The sequence below is a fragment of the Dermacentor albipictus genome, unplaced genomic scaffold (assembly GCF_038994185.2).
Source record: "Dermacentor albipictus isolate Rhodes 1998 colony unplaced genomic scaffold, USDA_Dalb.pri_finalv2 scaffold_14, whole genome shotgun sequence".
In the NCBI taxonomy this organism is placed as follows: Eukaryota; Metazoa; Arthropoda; class Arachnida; order Ixodida; family Ixodidae; genus Dermacentor; species Dermacentor albipictus.
In genome coordinates, this window is record NW_027225568.1 from 5,385,841 (window position 1) to 5,404,944 (window position 19,104).

Here is a 19,104-nt window from a genome sequence, read left to right on the forward strand (position 1 = left end):
GTGCCTTCCATTGGTTGTGATGCCCACAAAGAAGCACTGTCAAGCAATATAGTGAATTTTTTTTATCTTCACACGACTTCACTTTTACATCAAATCTTTGAACAAAGAAGGAATATCAACGCGAGAAAAAAAGAAACATCTGAAGATGCGCCGCACTACATAACCAACATAACAATGCGGATGCTCACTTTGCCTAATCTTAACTTGCTGAATAAAACTGATAAAAATTAAGAAGCTTGTGTGGATCTCAGTTATTTTTTATTTTCATACACAGTGCTATATGGTGCCTGTTTGTTAGGAATTAGTAGTCAACACCAGCATGCCTGCAATTTTGAATCTCCAGTAATGCAGGTCATCTCACAAGGTGAACCGATTAACTAACTCAGACCTCACGGGTTAATGAGGAGCAAGATCGGCAGGAGGGCACGGAGGCAGTTACAATGAGGTCATTTTCGCAGTATTATTTAGAAGCTAATGCCGCGGTCGTGATAAATTAGTTTCGGACATAAGTCAAACATGGCGCCGTTCAACAGATCAGCGTCGCTTGTCGAATGGATAAACGCAGATCTCGGCAATAATACGCTCTGTGTTTAGTCTAGTAAATATGTGAAACTGCGATAGCGTGGCCTCCGCAGTAGAATCAACGCCACCAGACGCATGTACGGATTAGGCAGCTGTAAATGCATTTTTGACCGGCTTTTGCAACAGCGCAAAGCGAAGTGCGCAGGCCATGCGATCGTAGATGCCTCAGATATGGCTTCGCTAATCTAAAAAAAGGAATGTAGAACACCAAGCTGCCTCAGTGCCGCGGCTGGAATGCCACAGTGCCTACAGCAGACCGCCGCCTCCGAGCGACGTGTAAGGGAATGCGAGCGCCACCTGAGCGGAACATCCGATCACCCCACGCGAGAGGCGGCGCCTTGCGCACACTTCCCCTATTCTAGCCACTGTAGCAGAATTAATATTCTTGGGGCTGTAACAATGGGATCGGCCATGCACAGCTAGCGCCAGGGCGGCGCCACCATCGCTGGTTAGAAACGCCTCCGACGGCGTTGACGCGAAACGCGTGTGTGGACCGGAGCCTGTTTGTACGTTGACTGCGCCTTGTCCGGATGGATTGCGGTCACGTGACGACCATGGATGCCACAGTAGGCCGCGCTGTCAAACATCGCGATGAAAGCGGGTTCGTGCTGAACAGGAAATTGGAACTCGGGGCTGTTTCGGAGTTCGCCTACTTGGCGAAAATCGAGGATTTCCAGAAAACGAATCAACCCGGTTCACCTGCTCGTCGGTCCATGCAACTTGGATCGGTGATGCTGCCGATTATTTATAAGAAAGGTGGTTCGCTGGCCACCGCTCCCGTTTGCTCCTACGAGAAGCTGGAGGTTGTGCCGGACACGGCAGTGATGCTGGACTGTACTGCACGTGAGAGGGCTCGGCTGCATCGTGCACTTCCGGACGCCGCGAACAGCAGCCTACCTTATTTTTTTTGCGTGAATCGATACGATGAGAAATCAAGCGTGATGAAAACTGTGCACTTTGCGACTGCCATGGGTTGCATTGCAAGAGGCGCCCGCCCAGCTAAGCCTAACGACGGGTACGGCCTAGCCGAAGATCTTGACCCAGTTCGGTGCACCAATGGCCACCAGTGATGGCACCGAGATGCATCTCGAGCACGCGCAAATCCCACTTCCTGATGAACCTGCCGGCGGAGACTGGCTCACTGTTAAGTACGGTCGGAAGAAAGCATCGACTCCCACCAATCCACCCCTCCAACCCCGACACCCATCGTTTCACCGACAACCCCGACTCCCACCGCTGCCTCGAAACGACCTCAAGGTAATCATCCGTCCCCGTGAGGGACTCAACCTTGCCACCTGGACCACGCCACAGGTCGCTGAAGGCATCAAGCTGGCATGTCAGCACCCCACTACTGAGCACGTACGGACCCTTACTGTAAGAATTGACCCAGTACAAAACATCGCTATTGCTAGCACACCAAACGAAGAGCTAGCTATGAGCATTCGTCACATCACTACAATTCACCTGGGCGGTCGAGAATTTGCAGTCACGGCATACGTGGCGGCACCCGACAGCTCCGTCAAAGGGGTCATTCACGGCATTCCCCCAGGAACTCCCACAGAAGTCCTCCTTAACGGGCTCTATGCACCTGGCCGAGAAATCTTACATGCCCGCATGCTCGGACAAACCGCTGCGGCAGTGATCACATTCACTGGCAAGGCTGTACCCTTCTACGTGCGATACTACAGCGGTGAAGTACGATGCAAACCATACCGAACAACCACGCATTTCTGCCGCATCTGCCACCAAGTCGGCCACCGGACCGATGTATGCCCAACTCTAGAAGCAAACCTATGCCCCCAGTGTGGTACACGGAACCCCACTCAGGACCACCCCTGTCACCCCCGGTGCGCCTTATGCCAGGGGCCTCATCCTACGGCTTCCAAGGAGTGCCCTGATCGACTGAAGAAGGCATCTTCGGCATCCCAAAGGACCAGCCGCCGGGACTACTCACGGTCGAAGTCTCGGTCACGCACAGACCAGCAACGGAAGCGTTCCCGCTCCAGGTCTCGCTCCTGCTCGCGGAACCAACAAGGAGCGACCCGGAACCTCAGCGGACCTGCTGTATCGGGATCACAAGCGGTGAGCTGGTCAGCACGGCTTTTCCCCTCTCACACAGTCCACCAAGACAACACCCTCTCATCACGTCTACACACAGCACCCACCCCACATAATTCTTCATCCATACACAATACTGATGTTCAACTGCAAATTCTAGCTGAACTAAAGGCAATCAGAGAAGAAAACAAACGCCTTCATGAAGAAAACAACAAACTTCGCACGCAGATTGCAGAACTATACGCGACTCGTACTGACACTCAGCATTCCACACCAATAACCGCACCCTCAATGCCATCATCTTCGGAGCATTCTGAACCCATGATTCTCGCGGAATCAGCAAAACCGACAGAAATCGCACAAGTCGAGGAGAAAGTTGATGTACTGCAACGGCAGCTTCTAGCAATGCAACAAAGCATCCAGCAACTGGCAAGTGTTATTGAAGAAACGCGGCTCGCAAAAGATCAGCGACGCAAGAAAGTCAGAACACTAGTACAACAGGAAGCAGAGCAGGGACACTCTGCCGATCCACCCGTCAGCCAGGACGAATAGCAAAACCAACCACAGGAACGAAAATCCACTCATAATCTGGCAATGGAATTGCCGCAGCTACAAACGCAAGCAAGGATCCCTGAGACAGTACATAAGTAACTCCAAAACGACACCAAGCGTAATCGCACTACAGGAAACAGGCACACACCCAACTCAAGCTGGCTACAACACACATACCACCACGCCTGAAAGCCGCGTGGCCACACTTACAGCTAAAACGCTCACAACCACACAACACACAATAGACGGCAGTGACGTCGACCATAACCTAATTGAGATCCTGCCGCTCCAACGAGGCCGAAAGAGCCTTTTCATACTGAATATATACAGCCCACCCAAGCAGAAGCAGGCCAAGTTCGACTACTTGATCACTAAAGCGATTGGCTTAGCCAAAAATAATAGTCTGCTGATTGTAGGCGACTTCAACGCTGCTCACCAGGCATGGAGCTACACGACAGCCACATCAAAAGGCACTGCACTCCAGTGCACGATACAGCAGCACCGTCTCACCATCCTCACAGACCCCGCATACCCCACACGTCTAGGAAACAGCGTCTCCCGAGATACATGCCCTGACCTCACCCTCACTAAAGGGATACAGCAAGCAGCCTGGCACAACACGGAAGAAACTCTGGGCAGTGACCACTGCATACTTGCCACCACATTGAACGTTACGCATGCACGCCACCCGATAAAAAAAGACAACACTCACAGATTGGACAGCTTTTCGCAAAGAGCGAGCGGATGACTCCTCAACGGGTATTACGGATCTCGAGCAGTGGGTACGAGAGCTCCATCAAGACGTAGCCAGACATTCAAAACAGATCACACTCACCACAGACATACCGGCCGTAGACCCACACCTTCTTCACCTCTGGGAAGCACGTCGAGGCCTTGTTAGGAGATGGAAGCGCCAAAAACATAATCGTAAATTGAAACTACGTATAGCGAAACTCACGGCAACCGCGGAATTTTATGCTGGGGAGCTCACCCGTCACAACTGGCGACAACTATGCAACAAGTTGCAGGGTAATCTTAGCACGGCCAAGACATGGTCGCTGCTACGCCATCTTCTTTACCCCACACAAAGCAAGGCGATTAGCCAGCAAACAATCCAACGTATCCTCCACAACCATCCGGGTTCCGATGACGAAATCCTGGAGGAGTTGCGGGCGCGGTACATAGGCGATTTCGAACCCGCACAAGGACTACCTCCAAGCTACAGCGGGAGCTACAATTACGACCTCGACAAGCCGATCACTATCACTGAGGTGCAACAAGCACTCCATGCACTCACACGAAACACCACCCCAGGCAAGGATAAAATAAATAACAAGCTCCTGCGCAATCTGGATGATGGTACCATTCAATCTCTTACTGACCTCTTTAATCATCACTGGGAAGCGGGTACACTACCAGCAGACTGGAAGCACGCGGACATCATACTCATTCCGAAGCCAGGCAAACTCTCCAGCTTAGAAAATATGAGACCAATTTCACTGACTTCATGCCTAGGCAAGCTTCTGGAACATGTCATTTTCAATCGGCTTCAACCTTACCTAGAATCCAGCGACCTCTTTCCCGAAACAATGTTCGGATTCCGGCCCCACCTTTCCACCCACGACATACTTCTTCAGCTGAAGGAACAAGTCCTTGAACACGTCTCACCGCACAACACCGGGGTGATTTTAGCACTCGATCTCAAAGGCGCTTTTGACAATGTGGCTCACCACACCATCCTTACAAACCTAAGCCTCACGAACTGTGGTCGTAATACTTACAATTATATACGCGCCTTTCTAAGCAACCGCACGGCCACAATAGGCATTGGCTCACTCAGAACCCCGACGTTACCTACCCGCAACACAGGAACACCACAAGGTGCTGTTCTATCACCCACCCTTTTCAATATTGCTATGATGGAATTACCTGACAAACTCAACGCAATACCAGGAATCAGGCATGCAATATACGCCGATGACATCACTATCTGGACCACCGCTGGTTCCGAAGGAGAGAAACAAGACGCCCTTCAACAAGCGACCGACGTCGTCCAGCAATATGCAAAATCAAGTGGTCTCCGGTGCTCCCCCGAGAAGTCAGAACTATTAGTCGTTCGACAGAAATCCCGAAGAAACCTCAATGAACTACCAAACATCACACTCATCCTCGACGACAAAGAAATACCCACAGTAAACCGCGTCCGTATTCTCGGACTCCACATACAACAGGACGGCGGAGGCGCATACACCATCCAACGTCTCAAGCAGACCACCTTCCAGATCATGCGAATGGTCAGCCGTATCACCACCAAACAATACGGACTGAAAGAAGACGACATAATACAGCTCGTCCAGGCCCTGATAATCAGCCGCATTGCCTACGCTGCCCCGTACTTGCCCCTCGCTCCCAAGGAGATAGATCAATTAGACGTACTTCTTCGGAAAGCCTACAAGCAAGCGCTCGGCCTACCCCCGGGAACAGCGACACTCAAGCTTGAAGCCCTAGGAGTGCATAATACTATAAGAGAAATTATAGACGCCCACCTCACAAGCCAACGAGAACGACTAGCCCTCACACCAACAGGAAGAACAGTCCTAGCGCGCCTAGGCTACCCCACACACAGCAAAGGCCACGAACAAGCAATCCATCTGGCCCCCGACTTGCGAGAGCACATCAAGGTAGCCCCTATCCCCAGAAGCATGCACCCGGAACATCATGCCGATCGTCGCCAAGCTCGCGCAAAAGCTCTACAGACAAGATATGGCAGTCTCCCCACCACACTATACACAGATGCCGCGCAGTACCCCCAAAAAGCAGCCATGACGGCCAGCGTTGTCGACTATAACCTACAAGAGGTGGTCTCGATGACTGTCCGCACTGCCAGCGCCCTCGTAGCGGAGGAGACAGCCATCGCCTTGGCCATCACCTCTAGTCTGACCAACGAGTACATCATAATTATTACAGACTCCCAGGCAGCTTGCCGTAGCTACGCGAGAGGTCGAATATCTTCAATCGCCCACCGACTCCTCAAACAGGCCTCCTCATTCCCGGACGTTGAAATAGTGTGGACTCCAGGACACGAGTCCCTCCGTGGAAATCAGCGTGCGCACGCTGTAGCCCGAGCTCATGCCACCCGGGCGCCACAAGAGAGGGATACGGACGCATCCATGGAGCCCGTACCTTTACAATACAACGCCATACTACAACACCACAGATTGAACAGACGACAATGCCCACCTCCACACAAGACCCTCTCACGTGAAGACGCCGTAACATGGAGACAACTACAAACCAATACATACCCACATTTAAGCAGACTACACGCAATCCACCCTACACTATATTCATACAAATGTCCTTTTTGTAATGATTACGCCTCCCTTTATCATACCACATGGGCGTGCCCCAACGTGAAGGCGGCCCCGCAAATACCCAACCCCACACCCGAGCAGTGGGAGGCCGTGCTGACTAGTTCGGACCCTCGTTACCAGCAGCAACTGGTGCGGCGGGCCCGGGAGACAGCAAGAGCCGCAGGAGCCCTGGACTAAGGGCGCCTCCCGCACAAGCAGAAAGACACCTGCTTGTCCTTTCTTTTTTTTTTTTAAATAAATGTTTCTCCTCCTCCTCCTCCTGGAGGTTGTGCCGGACACGGCAGTGATGCTGGACTGTACTGCACGTAAGAGGGCTCGGCTGCATCGTGCACTTCCGGACGCCGCGAACAGCAGCCTACCTTATTTTTTTTGCGTGAATCGATACGATGAGAAATAAAGCGTGATGAAAACTCTGCACTTTGCGACTGCCATGGGTTGTTTCTTAAAGCGCCGTGCGCGATATTTTCGAAGCTACCTTATTTATTCGAATACAGCAAAGGCTTCTTTGAAACAAATTAAATAATGGGGTTTTACGTGCCTAAACCACTTTCTGATTACGAGGAACGCCGTAGAGGAGGACTCTGGAAATTTAGACCACCTGGGGTTCTTTACCGCGCACCTAAATCTAAGTACACGGGGGTTTTCGCATTTCGCCCCCATCGAAATGCGACCGCCGTGGCCGGGATTCGATCCCGCGACCTCGTACTCAGCAGCCTAACACCATAGCCACAGAGCAACCACGGTGGGTAAATGTTTCTTTTGGTGAAAAGAAATGTTACCAAAAATGAGCCATCAACCTATATGCACGACCAAACAATCTCGACATATGTTTAAATGCCATTTCATTAAATTATTACCGGCACGGCCAGGATCGACAGTAAGATTTTGCAGCCGTTTAGAGGTACTGAACCTTGTCTGCGCCCCTTTAAAAGGAGAATTTTTTGCAATAATAAAATAGACAGAACTGAGAAAAATGGTCGGTTATATTCCAAATTATGCCAAATGTGGGTGTGAGGTGACGGGAGTGGTTTTATTGTGTAGAATATCTTTGTAAAATACAACTAGAACCAGCTTAGCGATGGTAAGAAGAGAAAACTGATGAACTTATCTCGAAGCCGGCTTTTTAAAACATTTGACAAGCCGAAGACGGTGTTTTCACAGCTGCCTTTTTGTTCATGCAACTGCTGCTGAAACCCTTCCTTGGACATAATCGTTGAATGTCCCTTTTTACAGTCCTTTGTGCTTTTTTTTTACTGTGCCGATAGAAGAGGTAAAGGAGTCTGAAAATCTGAGCGACTGGCGTCAACTGCAAGCTACATTCCGCCCCCTTGAAGTTACTGACGGGTAAGCGTGCTTGAAGTAGACACGTGCACGCAGACATGAAGGAGGACACTTATACATTTCGTGTTTGCGTGAAAGCGCCTAACTCAAGTACGCTGCTTCAACGTCATGGCTCACAAACTACGCCTTGAATATCGATTACGTTGTAAGTAATGCCCCTCCATTGTGACACACTTTTGTATCTTCCTCTGCGACGACTACATACAGTGCTGGAAGGATTTATCTGGAGGGGGGAGGGGAGTTGTTACGGCTCTTTTGATAGCAAGGACGCCTTCAAAACGGTCACTCCTGAGAAGCCCCGTAAGCTCGGGGAATAAAAGAGCACTCATTATAGTCAGAATCTGGAGGACAGGACGGCTACATCCCTCTGGACTAGTTGCCGGTAGCACTGTGACGTAATTGGGGCGTTGTCCTTATGTACCAGCCACGCTATCGGTACCCGTCTCTGCTGGCTCACCACGCGCTATAAACGTAGCAGGACCTATCTGTATTCTAGCTGATGGGTCTGTCGGAGCTGATACCAAGCCAGGATTTTTTTTTCCATTACGGACTATGATCATGACGAATAAAGGCAAATCAGATATCCACCCGTTCGTAGCAATTGCTACAAAGGAAACCCATACGGGTTCCTCGAAGGAAACGCCTCATAGTTGAAGAAAGATTCGCCCTGGTCCGGGACTCAAACCCTGGACCACCACCTTTCCGGGGCAGCCGCTCTATCATCTGAGCTAACCAGGCGGCTAGCAGATGGCAGGGCTAAGTCGAATTTGTCGACAACACGAAGCAAAGGCAAGTGTTTGACGTAGGGGTTCAGCGGAAACCCGCAAGGTGGAGCCTCGTTGCTGTTGCCAAACGTCTTCTGAAGGTCTCTTGCTCGATTGTTGCGTCTCGCGGGGTGGTGCGTCGGGTGCATGTTTTTGGGAAGCGGCGGGATGATCAGGTGGTCGCGGACCGAAGCCTGAATCACCATCTTTTCTCCATGCTGAGTGTGGTACGCGATGCCGAGTGCCTCGAGGATGCATCGACCCGTCTTTGAATTAGATAATCGTTCGTACTGCGCAATGTCGTGCGCCTCGATTAACTCGTCAAGTGAGTTGTGAAGCCCGAGCTCTAGAAACTTGTCGGTGCTCGCGTTCAGTGGAACGCCGACCGCCCTCTTAAAAGATTTTCGTACCATGCAATCGACCTTGTTTTTTTCGCACCCTATCCACTTAAGGTAGGGGGCAACATACGTTATGCGGCTTATCGCATACGCCTGCACGAGACGGATCACGCAGTCTCCACGCATACCATTGCGTCTATTCGTGATGCGACGCAAGAGTCGGATCGTGTCATCTACCGAACGACGAAGTCTTCGCACCGTCTCTCCGTTATGGCCATTTGCCTGCATGTGTAACCCCAGGATTCTAATTTTGTCTGCGTGCGGTACGGGAGTACCATCTGCCAATATAATACGTATTTTGGAGTATTTCCGTTCTTCGTCGCGCAGGGTTTTACGACCTCTCCTTGTGGGTTTGTAGAGTAAGAGTTCGGACTTGGTAGCCGAGCACTTGAGGCCCGTTCCACGCAAGTAATTCTGAACCGTGTCTACTCCTACCTGTAGCGTTCGCTCGACGTGACCATCACATCCTCCCCCGGGAACCCAGAGGGTGATGTCATCCGCGTATAGACTATGATGCAATCCTTCTACATCTGTTAATTTCTCGGGTAGACCGAGTAGAACTAAATTAAAGAGTAATGGTGATATGACGGATCCTTGCGGCGTGCCGGACGGACCCGTCTCAAATTCCGGCGATTCCTCGTCGCGAACGACGATGCATGCACGCCTGCACGCGAGGAAATCTCTAACGTAATTATACGTTCTTTGGCCAAGTCCTAACGCTCTAATTGTTTTTAAGATTGCTTCGTGTTTAACGTTATCGAAGGCCTTTTTAATATCTAGGCCGAGGATTGCTTTAGTGGAGCTGGTAGTGTCGTCTACGATCTGGTGTTTAAGCTGAAGCAATACGTCCTGTGAGGAGAGGTTGCGGCGGAATCCTAGCATCGTGTGCGGGAACGCGGTAATTAATTTTAATTTGATAATGAATTATGGTGGTTTACGTGGCAAAACTACGATCTCATTATGAGGCACGCCGTATTACGGGAGTCCGGAAATTTGGACCAACTGGGGTTCTTTTTTAAGTGCACCTAAATCTAAGTATGCGAGTGTCACACATTCGTATGCATGCATCCGTGATAAGGATAATTGCGATAAAATCAAATATTAATGAGATTGCCTGACAATAATTCAACGACATCTGTCGATAAGAGTTATAGTAGTAATTAAGGCAATGACTTAATTATATCGGTAAATTAAGCAACGCTGCTGGAAACTGCATGAGAGCTTACCACGAAGTTGACCACGTATAGTGCTGGGCTGTAACACAGCATGCCATGATGTGACATGGAACGATCCCGACAGCTGACGTGTGCTGCAGATATCGAAAGCGAGAGTAAGACAAAATGGTAGAACAGAAAAAAAAAGAACCGTCCCGTGTATGCCAACGGAATGCATTCTGTGTCGACTAGACGGAAGCAATACATATATATAGTGCTAATTAGGCAAATGGCAGAAGGCAACACAGTGCCTGGTAGCCAAATCGTCATATATGCAAGCGCCATGTTAGATTCAGATAAACGTATTGAAGATTACTCGCAATTCATGATATGCGCCATGATAGTGGGTCTATGAAAAATCAATCTAAACAACGTTGGGTAGAATTATGGCAAACACTATGTAGCGTCGAGGACCAAGAAGGCATTTCACCTGGAAGCGCGAATGCGCATCGAGGACTGGCTTGGAACGCATCGAGTTCCCATTTGATCGTTAACGCGACGCGTCGATGCGTATTGCGACGAGGGACCGGTGGCACATGACCGTGTCTAGTTCAATCTAGCATAAGACATATACTTGGCAAAATACCGTAAAACGTATTTGGGTATATAGGCGGAACTTTTGTTTTTTTAAAGGCTGTAGTTATCTATTAGTTTTTGAATTCTAATTACGGCTGCTATACCTGAATTCAAAGTCAACTCTTACCGCAGTGACTAGGGCCAGCTGCCGGTATACGGACCCTCGTATCACGCCCGACGTCCGGTCACGTGACGGCAGTGGATGCGACACTAGACCGAACTAAAAACCGTAACCAGGAGAGAGGAAGCTTTGGGTCATGGCCTAATCGAATCCGCCACTTGAAATGCATGTAAAAGGCGGAAATGCTTTACTAAGACAAATAGTGGAGTTTTTTGAATTAAATTTATGGAATTTGGGAAGAAAAGCTACATTCTTGGGGTAGAATGATGAAATGGTGCGTGCACCTCTAACGCTAGGGCGGCGCAACCATCGCTGGACAGAAGAGGCTCCGACGGAATGGACTGGAAAACTAGCGTCTTGACCGGAGCCTGGTCGTAGGTCGACTGTGCGGTGTCTGGGCCGATAGCGGTCATGTGAGGAGCGATGATGCCACTGTCACCCGCGTTGTAAAGCGTTGTGAAGGAAGCGGGTGCTTGCTTAGTCTTTAGCGCGGGAATATTTCCGATTCCACGCACTTCAAAGCCTAGAAAAGGCAAAAATGCTTCGCTAAAGAAACTACCGGACCAATGCGAATGAAATTGTTGAACTTAGGAGAGAAAGTTCATTTGTAGCGACTCTATTACAGCAAAGCAATTTTTCATTTAGAATCTGAACTATTTACCCAATTCAACGAAAGATGGTTAGTTTGCGTGTTGTGTAAATGAAGGGTTGGATGCTTTATGAACACCAATATCCCCACCACCTCTTTTTTTTTTCATCGCTTTCCCTCTGCATCGTATATTTGTAAACTCAGATTTTTCATATTCAGCGCTTACAAAGGCGTGTAATTGCCGCTTTTTTGGCACTTCGCTCATTCGTAGACAGGTAGTGGTTATGATTACTGACAAATAAGTGCGTGCCTTGCCGCTCTTTTAAAGCTGCACATCCAGAGCATTCCGGTCGCGAACAACACGCACGTTATCGGTGTGACATAGCATTCTCGACAGTAAACTAGCGAGCGCAGAGCTTCCAAGAAAGCAAACGGAAGCGGCATGCATAAAGAATACATGGGGCAGAAAAGAAGAAAGGACAGGTCGAGACAGGACAAACGTTTGTCCTGTCTCGACCTGTGCTTTGTTCTCAATGTGTAATTATATTATAATGATGAATTAACGACATGCCCAAACCTATTACCTACCGAAGCGCAAGCGAGAGGGACGAATATCATTGTTTGGGAACAAGATACACCCACCCGAATGGTGCATATTTGCATCATTGCCCTTAGTTATTTTGTTTACAAATGGGCGCAACGCGTGCATACACAGGTCTAAACTTGCTCCTAGTGAGAGTAAAAGGAAGTCTAAAACGAAAAAGTTGCCATCGCACTGCATTCGTTCCTCGATCATGGCGTCCTAACGTAGCGCAAAGAAAACTGGAAGAAAAAAATGGGAACAGTGACAAGCAAAAGGAAATGTTTTTTTGCGCTGAAAACCATCATGCTAAGTAAACACCAACTGGCCCAAGGATAAATTACTCGCACGGCCCCCTATGAACTGCAAATATATTTACACCCCAAAGAGTGTAGGTGGGGGTAAATCGGTGTATTACTCCCACAGATATACCCTTGTTGTGTAAGGGTGTGATACACCGATTTGCACCCTTATTCCACTTTAAATGTCTATATTTTACTGCTCACTTAGCAGGATGGGACACATGCACCATACACCTAAGGAGGCCCATTTAGAAGGCCCGAAGTGTCGTTGCCGAGCATAAGAGGCAGTCACCTTAGGAGCTGGGTGACTGTCATGACAAAGAAAAAACAGCCTACAATTTCTTTATTTGACAATGACTATGTTTTCGTGTGGCACCACCTCTATGCAAACTATTTTTAGAGTTCTCACCACCAGGAACAACCAAGAAAGCGCATTTTGTCAACAAAATAAGGATGCCTTCCACTTGCTTTTACCAAGCAAAGCTTTCTAATTTGGATGGTTAGCTGCACTGATTCGTGCATTTGATTACGGACACATCTAGACACTGTTCTCTATTCGGCATTTATCGAGTTTCCCTTGGAAGTGCGAATACACGCCGAAAAATGGCTTGGAATGCGTCGAGTGCACTAGTAATGGTCAAGAAGACGCGTCGAACGCGTATAGTTATGAGGGAACGGCGGAACAAGACCTTGTCGAATGCAAACAAGTACTAATCATGTACTGGGTAAAGTTGGGTAAAGTGGCAAGTTTCTAGTTTTTAACGGCTAGTTACCATTAGATTGTTTTTAACAATATAGTTAAGAACCATATACGTGAGTTCAAGGTCTGTTCTTACCCCGTACACCAGGGAAAGCTTCAAGCGTACGGACCTTCGTACGACACCAGATGTCGGTCTCAGGCGAGCTTGGTTCTCAACTGAGTGGATGCCATGGTAGACCGCGCTGCAAACCGTTGCCGGGAAAGAGGAAGCCTTAGCTCGAGGTGAACTGCGATTCAGCCTGTTCAAGTACACGCAAAAGACAGAAATGCTTTTACGAGACAACCCCTGGACTAATGTCAATGAAGTTTGTCGAATATAAGAGGACAAATTATATTGTTCGGACCTTCATAATGAGAGCGCGTGCGCACAGCTAACGCTAGGGCGGCGCCATGATCGCTGGATAGAGGCGCCACTGACGGCGTTGACGGGAAAAAACTCGTGTCTTGACAACCGGAAACTGTTTTACGCCGCCTATGCATCGTAGGGGAAGGGGGAGGGGCAGGGATTGCGGTCATGTGACGACCGTTGATGCCACCGTAGGCCGCGCTGTAAACGTAGCCAATAAAGTAGGGGCCGTATAACGTAAAACTATTCCACTATGTTTTTATTCTAATCTCCTGGAATCAGATTTGCGTAACCGCCGACGTAAGCATCGGACGTTCACCCGCAGGGTTGTCTGAACAAACTAATCAAATGCTCCCTTCGTTCATAGGAGGTAACTTTTGTGTTTTTCAAAAACAAATAACATCGCCTGCACTGAGCGGCATGTCTTATCGAATCGGCTCACAAGGGGGGAGGAGCATGCTCAAGTGGAGAGGGATTCGATGGGGCCGAGCCACTGCACTGAATATCAATAACCGGATGAAGAGGATGGTGCCGGCGTCTGCGATTGGTCCGCTTTCTCTTACTTAGCTTGCGGTGCCTCGTCGACAATCGCGGCGGCATGGAACGGAAGCTTACGAATGACAATAAAACAGATCTTCAGCAAAGAAGAGTTGGCAGAACGAGGTCGTAAACGTGCCGAAAGTTCTCGAAAACGTTACGTGGCCGCGCAAAAAGCTTTATTACACTCAAATAAACCCATGCGTCCGACAGGGGCGTGTAGCCAGTGCCGGAGCGATCGGCGGCAGCCATCTTTTATTCCTTTCGGAACGGGGCAGCCTGCGGCTATTACAAACAAAATTCAGTTTTGTTCGGATATTAATGCACCTTTAACGCGTACGCGTCACTTTCACGCGGTAAGTTTTTGCGGTTTTGTGACGTCGCGTGAGAGGCAGGTGAAGTAGGTGCAGCCCGAAAACTTTACCAATAGCCGAGGGCTATTGGCATAATGGCGTCGAATCAGAAATAACTATTTTTATTTTGTTCGGTCAAATGATGCATAATCAGTGTGTACACGTGATATCAGATGGGGATATCAGATCAGTGACGTCGTGCGACAGTCAGGTGAAGTGGGGATGGTGCAAAAATTTTTTTTGCCCAATTGCGGTGGGCTTATTGCAGAATTGGAAGTGAAAAGTTAGGAATAGCTTTACGTTACAGCGCCCTATATAAGTTCGTGCTTAAGAGGAACCTTTAGCTCGGGCCCAACTCCGGCGCGGCCAATTCAACTACTTGTAAAACGCAAAAAACGGTCTTCTATGATAACCCCTGAACTGATCCTAATGAAATTTGTTGCATTTGACAGAGAACGTCAAATTCTAGGTACCGTTTGAAGCGGAATTTCGATTTAGAGCCTGAATTTTACGAAAATAATTTTTAAAAATTCGGAAGTTCGAAAAAAAATTACACTCACGAGGTTTATAAGTTAATAGCTCTGCATCAGCAACAGATATTGCGGTTCTGTAAACGGCATCTATTATATCATTCAAAGCGAACAAATTCGATTTGTCATATTATATTTTACGTGAATTTGTGACGTTGTGTAATGTGTTCTGCAAAAGCTGTAGCTCCATATTGCCGAATTTTTTCAGATTCATGTGTACTAATAATTTTGTGCGCTTTTGACGTACTATCAGACGCAATTCATAGAAATGTGGTATCAATTTTAGTTGCTGAGTTACGGAGTGGTACAGTTAATAGTTTCGTTTTCAGAAAATGTTCAATTTATGCCAATTTTCAATAAAAATTTGGCGATCTAGCTGAAAAATTCGAAACCAACGGTCACTTGATTGTAAGCTTTTCTTTTAAATGCAACAAACCTAGTTGAATTTGATGCAGTGATTGCCCAGAAAAAGGAACTGTCGTTTTACGTGTATGTAAATCGGAGAAAGCGAGCTAAAGCTTCCTCTTAAGGGGACACTTAAGGTCGGGGCTTTTCCCAAATACGCATACTAAATTAAATAATTTTATTCTGGGGTTATACGTGCCAAACCCATGAATTCGTTTGAGGCCCGCCGTAGTGATTGACTCCGGAATTTCAGACCGATAACCAGCATACGTGTCACATTACCAAGTAGTCACGCACTTGCAAGATGTTCGATTCTCATAAACATACTGGAGATCGTGTACATATCTGTAGCCTAATGGCGCATCTTAGAAAAATGAAGATAAACACCATTGGCCAGAATTTACGGTATTTTTGCTTTTCGCACTAAGCTTTCCTGCGATGAGCCGCTTGCGTCATTTCTTACGTGACGTCATCTCCTACTTGACGTCTCCCGATATGTACGGGCCGCAGCGCGCGCATATACAACTTTTAGCAAAATTTGTAAAGAAAACGGAATTTATCTGGGTAGCTTAACGGCTCGAAATATTATATATATATATATATATATATATATATATATATATATATATATATATATATATCTATATATATAATGCGTGCCGTCCCTTTCCTTTTAAGCAATATGCACGCGAAATTCCGGCCACGAACAAAATGCGGGTTATCAGCGTGACATGACACCGTTTAGAGAAAAATTGGGAGAGTATAGCTTTCAAGAACGAATCCGCCAGCGAGGCAGGTAGCACTCGCTGTTTCGGAACAAGATACACCCTCCCAAATGGGGTCTACTTCTTTAGAGCGTATATTCAACCACAGCTCGGTATTTATGACTTCTTTCACTTGGAAGTGGGAGCAACATTACTCAATTTCTGCATAAAGAAGGGAAAACGTGCTCCATAAGAGAGTAGGCGGTGAAAAAAAGTTGCCGTCGCACTGCGTTCGCTCTTGAGGCTGCGTCTTATTCTGAAAAATAGTTTACACCCTTAGAAGTTAATAAGGCTGAACCGGACTTTTCATCCCAGACACACACCTGCGTCTTAATTATAGAGCAATTTACCGTCTGACTCACTTTTATGGGTGTATATTTTACAGCTCACGCAGCTAGATGAGACATATACCACTAAAAAGATTGTCAATAAGGCCCGAGGTGTCATTGCCGAGGGTCAGGGGCGGTCACCTTAGGAGCTAGTTCACTGTCATGATGAAAAAAGAAAGCCAAAATTGTATTGTACAATGGGTTCGTTGGGAATCACCTCTGTGCTAACAAAAAGAGTAAATAATACCCTTCCGATAACAAGTAACAACGAAGCGTGAATGTTTCGTCAATAAAAGGTTCCTTCATATTTGTTTTACCAAGAAGACGTCTAATTCCACTTATCCGCGCATTGCATTACGAACGCACTGGGACACCGTTCGCTATCTGGCATCCAAGCTCCGACGAAAAGGTAAACCGTAAAATTGATGCCAGTAACATTCACGAGAAAAGTCATTAAACTAAAGAAAATTCAAGATTTCCGGAAGTGACTTCGCTGATGGGCAACGCCAAAACATGACAGCGTGTACGACAGTTCATTCTGGGTTTTGTAGAAGAAATTGGCGAGCATTTATTATGCTGCAGAAATTGTATAGCCGCGTGAGAATTTTGCATTTCAAGAACTGGTTACGAACTTCCCGGATGTCGAGTTTCACGTCTTGCATTAGGGTTCAGTCGCCCGGCTTGTTTCTCAAGAATATTCTTCCAGGTTTCATAATTAGCACTTGTCTGTTTACTACCTCTAGCCGGGTAGTCATATTCATGCCTTCTTGGTACCGGCAATCGGGACAAAAGCAAATTATAACGTCTACATTATTAAGACATTTCGTATAGTCTTTCTGCAATGCTCTCTAATAATAACCAGCTTTCGTGACCATTATTTACCGAAATCTATCGGTAAGATTTGTACTTACATTTAATGTAATAACTTCATCGTTTCGTTCAATTAGGCAACGCTGCAGGAAACTGTGTGAGAGCTTACCACGAAGTTGACAGCGCGCGATGCTGGGCTTTCACCCAGCCTGCCATGGTGTGACATGGAACAATCCCGACAGCCCACGTGTGCTGCAGAAATGGAAAGCAAGAATAAGACAAAATAGTAGAAGAGAGCAAAAAAGAGCCGTCCCGTGTATGCCAAATGACTGCATTCTGACCTCTGTGCCAACAAAGAAAATAAGTCTGACCTCTCCGAGAACAAGAACAATGCGTGCGCGTTTTGTCAATAAAGGGCGACTGTGTACCACCTCTGTGCTAACAAAGAAAATAAGTCTTACCATTCCGAGAACAAGAAACAAAGCGTGCGCGTTTTCTTAATAAAGGGTGTCTTTCACTCCGTTTCACCAAGCGAAACTAACTCGACGTCCAACAGCAATATTTCCTGTATTCGAATGTGAAACAAACCTGGACACCGTTCGCTATCTGGCATCCAAGCTCTGGCATCCGCAAAATTCTTGCTAGCAATATTCACGAGCAAACTCATTAAACTGAAAAGAAACGGGAAGAATCTGTTTCACTACGAGTAACATATATGGAAGTAGTTGAATAATCTAAAGCAGTGACTTCGCTGATCGAAAGGGGTGACAGAGTGTAAGGGAGTTCATTCTTGGGTTTCGTAGTTGAAATGCGGCATGTCTTGAACTGGGTACGAACTCCCTGGATGTCGAGTTTCAGCTGTTGCATTAGGGTTCAGTCGTCTGACTTGGGCTTAAAGGTTAGTCATATAGTGTAGTACTTGTCTTATAATCAGTCATATAATTAGAACTTGTCTTCTGCCTCCAGCCATGTACTCATATCCATGCCTCTGTGGTAAAATCAATCGAGGGAAAAGCAAGTAGCTATACAGTCTCCTACAACTTAAGGAAATTTCGTATATACATTTTAGGACGCCCTCTTATTATAATAAGCTTTCGTGGCAATTTAACATAACCTATCGACAAAATTTATACTAATTGTCATTTCAGCGACTTCATCGTATTGTTAAATTAGGCAACGCTGCAAAAAACTACGTGAAAGCTTACCACGACTTTCAACACGTGTAGTGCTGGGCTGTAACCCAGCGTGCCGGTGTGACATGGAGGAATCCCGGTAGCCGCCGAGTGCTGCGGAGATCGAAAGTGAGACTAAGAGAAACGGGCAGAACAGAACAGTAACCGTCACGTGTCTTTTAACCCACGGTGATCTGATTCGACAACACGAACGGAAACTACATATACAATGCTACTCAGACAAATGGCAGAAGACAAGCACAATGCCACGTTACGAAAAAGTCATTGGTAGGCACAATGTTCAATAAACATAAACTTATTGAAGATGATGCACATTTCACTTTCTGTGGCCTGGAGGCGCATCTACCAAATATGAATGTAAACGACGTTGAGCAGAATTACAGTAATTTTTTTTTCGCACTACGCTTTCATGGCGTTAGCCACTTGCGTCGTTCCTTGGGTGATTTCTACTCCTATTTCGTTTCCCGAAATGTATAGGCAATAGTACACAAAGAGAAATTCACGTAAGTGGAAATCATTTTTAGCGAAATTTGTGATGATAGAACTTATATGGGTAGCTAAAGCGGGTATGGTAGGGTAAACTCCCCCAAAAATCAGATTTGCAATTTCAGCACAGGAAAATTGAC

The 19,104-nt window shown here is 47.3% G+C and overlaps 1 protein-coding gene across 32 annotated transcripts in view; it reads right to left on the reverse strand.

Moving 5' to 3' along the window:
* The window catches only part of LOC139051806 (uncharacterized), a 280,388-nt gene that overhangs the window by 192,124 nt on the left and 69,160 nt on the right, over positions 1 to 19,104 (reverse strand). For 17 of the 32 annotated variants that reach the window (XM_070528799.1, XM_070528798.1, XM_070528800.1 and 14 more), the window contains exons 4-6: positions 18,491 to 18,571; positions 17,455 to 17,537; positions 13,322 to 13,450 (exon numbers count right to left, since the gene is read on the reverse strand). In XM_070528799.1, the coding sequence (XP_070384900.1) occupies positions 13,322 to 13,450; positions 17,455 to 17,537; positions 18,491 to 18,571 (293 nt within the window). Of the gene's footprint in view, positions 1 to 10,295; positions 10,379 to 13,287; positions 13,451 to 17,454; positions 17,538 to 18,490; positions 18,572 to 19,104 lie in introns of those variants that run through there. The other 15 variants (XR_011509555.1, XR_011509556.1, XR_011509557.1 and 12 more) reach the window with 3 other exon arrangements.